The 2,830-nt window shown below is 40.4% G+C and overlaps 1 protein-coding gene across 1 annotated transcript; it reads right to left on the minus strand.

The window, feature by feature from the left end:
- Window positions 1–320: 320 nt before the first annotated feature.
- Window positions 321–1,682, minus strand: PATE2 (prostate and testis expressed 2). The gene is made up of 3 exons (XM_047754371.1): window positions 1,631–1,682; window positions 815–943; window positions 321–457 (listed from the first exon to the last, which is right to left on the minus strand). The coding sequence occupies exons 1-3, from the start codon at window positions 1,680–1,682 to the stop codon at window positions 321–323; spliced, it is 318 nt and encodes a 105-aa protein (XP_047610327.1).
- Between the last annotated feature and the right edge of the window lie 1,148 nt (window positions 1,683–2,830).

Here is a 2,830-nt window from a genome sequence, read left to right on the forward strand (position 1 = left end):
TTTGACCCAGGTCTTCATATTTATATGTAGGAGATAATGAATGATCAATTTTAAATGTAATGCTATTCATGGCAACACCATCATAATGAAACCAAAATTCTGTGAGCAAAAGAAATTTGCAAAAATTCTGTCTAGTGCTTCATCATTAAAGAGATTCAGCTTGTTCCCACTGTCTTTTCTTATGAGGGCCTCTCTCTTCACTACCAGCTGGCTTTCTCACTCTACACCATTGGTTGGAAGAGGAGAACTGTAGGTATGGGGGAAGAGATAAAGGGGGTAGTGAGTTGAAGAATAACTGAAAATCCAGGAGAGATGCAGAACTATACTCCCTCAGGGAGGTTGCAGTAGTTTTTATTTTTGCAACAGATGAGCTCTGTCCTCTTATCAAAACTTAAGAAGTTGATGTCCTCACAGTTGGCCATACATGACAGTATTGAATAAAAATACATACTCCGCCCTGAATAAGTAAAAGAGAAGGAATATAAATGACACGACACTGTTTCCTCCTACAATGTTCCTAGGAATAACCTCTCTTCAGAGCCTCCATGACTTTTCTCTAGACTCAAATGAACCAAGAGATGGAGTCTGTTAATAGCTGACCCACAAAATGGAGTTTATTCTTTAATTGATAAGGGATGTCTACCTTTCCTTCACTCAATATTGTCTTAAGGAAAAGCCATCTTTGCCATCCCCTCTGCAGGACCACTCCATCCTTACCCATTCCACTCACCCATGTACTCTGAGGACAAAAGAACATGAGTGTCTTTAAGGGGAAAATGTGGTTATTTCTCAGTCACTTTATACCCCACACTACCTTTTGGTGTAAGTAAGTAAATGTTCTTAACAGCACAGGTCTGTTGGTACTTCAGGACACAGGACCTCATGGCCTCATAGCATATGCCAAGATGATATTTTCTACATTTATAACACATCACTGAAGGCTCTGCCAAACACAGAAAGGGGGGATTAAATGATGCAGTATAGAGAAGGTTATCTGGGCCTGGGGGCTTCCCAACAGGAATGTACTATTGCCCAGTGGTTCCCAACATTTCTCGGGACCCTGACTCATTTGGTAATCCTGTGAAAGATAGCTCAGATAGGCATAAATCCAATATTGTATAAGATCTCAAAAGGTCAGGGTTCCCATAAAATTTATCTATGGTAGATAGATATAGATATATAGATATGGATATAGATATATAGATATAGATATCTATCCCCAAGTAATAAGCCCCTGTCTAGCCCAATGATTTTGTCCAGGAATGGGGAAAAGGAAGCAAAGAAGGGGATTTTAACTTTCTTATTCCAAGAAATGGACTAAATTGGTCTAGGAGAAGATAAAACTCCTAGGATCTATAGGAGAATGGATGACAGCTCTCAGGGAAGATGGAGGGGGGAGGTTTACTCCTAAACATGTAACAAATAACCCTTTTACCAAGGACTTTCGACTAGCCATGTCGTACCGATCAGATGTTCATAAAATTCTCCTGTGAAAAGAAGAAATCTTCCTTGTCATAATTGCTTGTACATTTGCCAAAGCCCCAAGATCCAGTTTTGGAAATTTCTCCTCCCCTAGCACCTTCCCATCTCTTAACCAACAACCAACTCTCCCTTTGTCTCCAGGACTTACCCTTACTCAGGCAGACCAGAAAGACTATGCACAGTAGAAACAGAACAAACATCCTGGCACTCTGCTCATGTGCAGTTTCCTGTGGAAGGTACTGCTGGATCCCCCCCCCCCCCCGCCCCAGTGTTCTGTCCTTGGACTATTCATTTAGATGGCATAATCATAAAATTTCAGGAACAAACAGTACCTCAGTGTTCCCAGAACCAGCCAAGCCACCAAGTGGAGTCTTATTGCCCCTAAGGCATTTATTTAAAAATTCTCCTCAGTGATGAGTATGTGTGTGTGTATGAATATATATATATATATATATATTCATATATATATATTCCTTATTTATTATTGTGTAGCTAAGCATTTTGCTCTGTAAATAAGTCAAATTTCTTTCTCACATGTTAACCTTTCAGGTATTTCAAGACAGGGTTTGGGACACCTTAGTTCCTTTCAGCTCTCTTCGCTAGTATAGAAAAATCTCCTAATTGTCTTTGCCTCACTTAGCTTGAAGCAGCAGGAACTAAGTTCAGGATTCCGAGTATAGTCTGAATGTGGAAGAAACATTGGAGTGTTTCTTCTGTAGTGTAGAGAAGGGAAGTTTCAGGGGACAGGTGAGCTGAGGTGAAATTTGCCTACTTTGTCTTCAGATGTCATTAACTAATTGATTGATTTTTTTAAAAGTAAATATTTACTACACACACACCAAAAGCCAAATCACAAAAAGAAAAGCTGCCAAACAAACCAGGGCACTAATCCGTGGCCTCACGGAGGTTAGAGTCTAGTTAAGGAGACATCACAAGTACATTAAACACGTGGAAGTTCCCGCTGTGGTTCAGCACATAACGAACCTAGTATCCATGAGGATGTGGGTTCGATCCCTGGCCTTGCTCAGTGTTAAGGATCAAGCATTGCCGCGAGCTATGGTGTAGGTTGAAGATGTGGCTCGGATCCCACATTGCTGTGGCTATGGCATAGGCTGGCAGCTTCAGCTCCCATTCAACCCCTAGCCCGGGAACTTCCATATACCACAGGTGCAGCCCTAAAAAAGCAAAAAATAAATAAATAAATAAATAAAAATAAAAACAAAAAATAAATAAACAACAACAACAAAAAAAAAACCCCACAAAAAATCCAACAGAGTACATCAAGCACAGTTGCTAGGAAGCCTAGATAAGGGACATTCAAATCTGACTTCTTGATGGGGGAAGGCTT

The sequence above is a fragment of the Phacochoerus africanus genome, chromosome 11 (assembly GCF_016906955.1).
Source record: "Phacochoerus africanus isolate WHEZ1 chromosome 11, ROS_Pafr_v1, whole genome shotgun sequence".
In the NCBI taxonomy this organism is placed as follows: domain Eukaryota; kingdom Metazoa; phylum Chordata; class Mammalia; order Artiodactyla; family Suidae; genus Phacochoerus; species Phacochoerus africanus.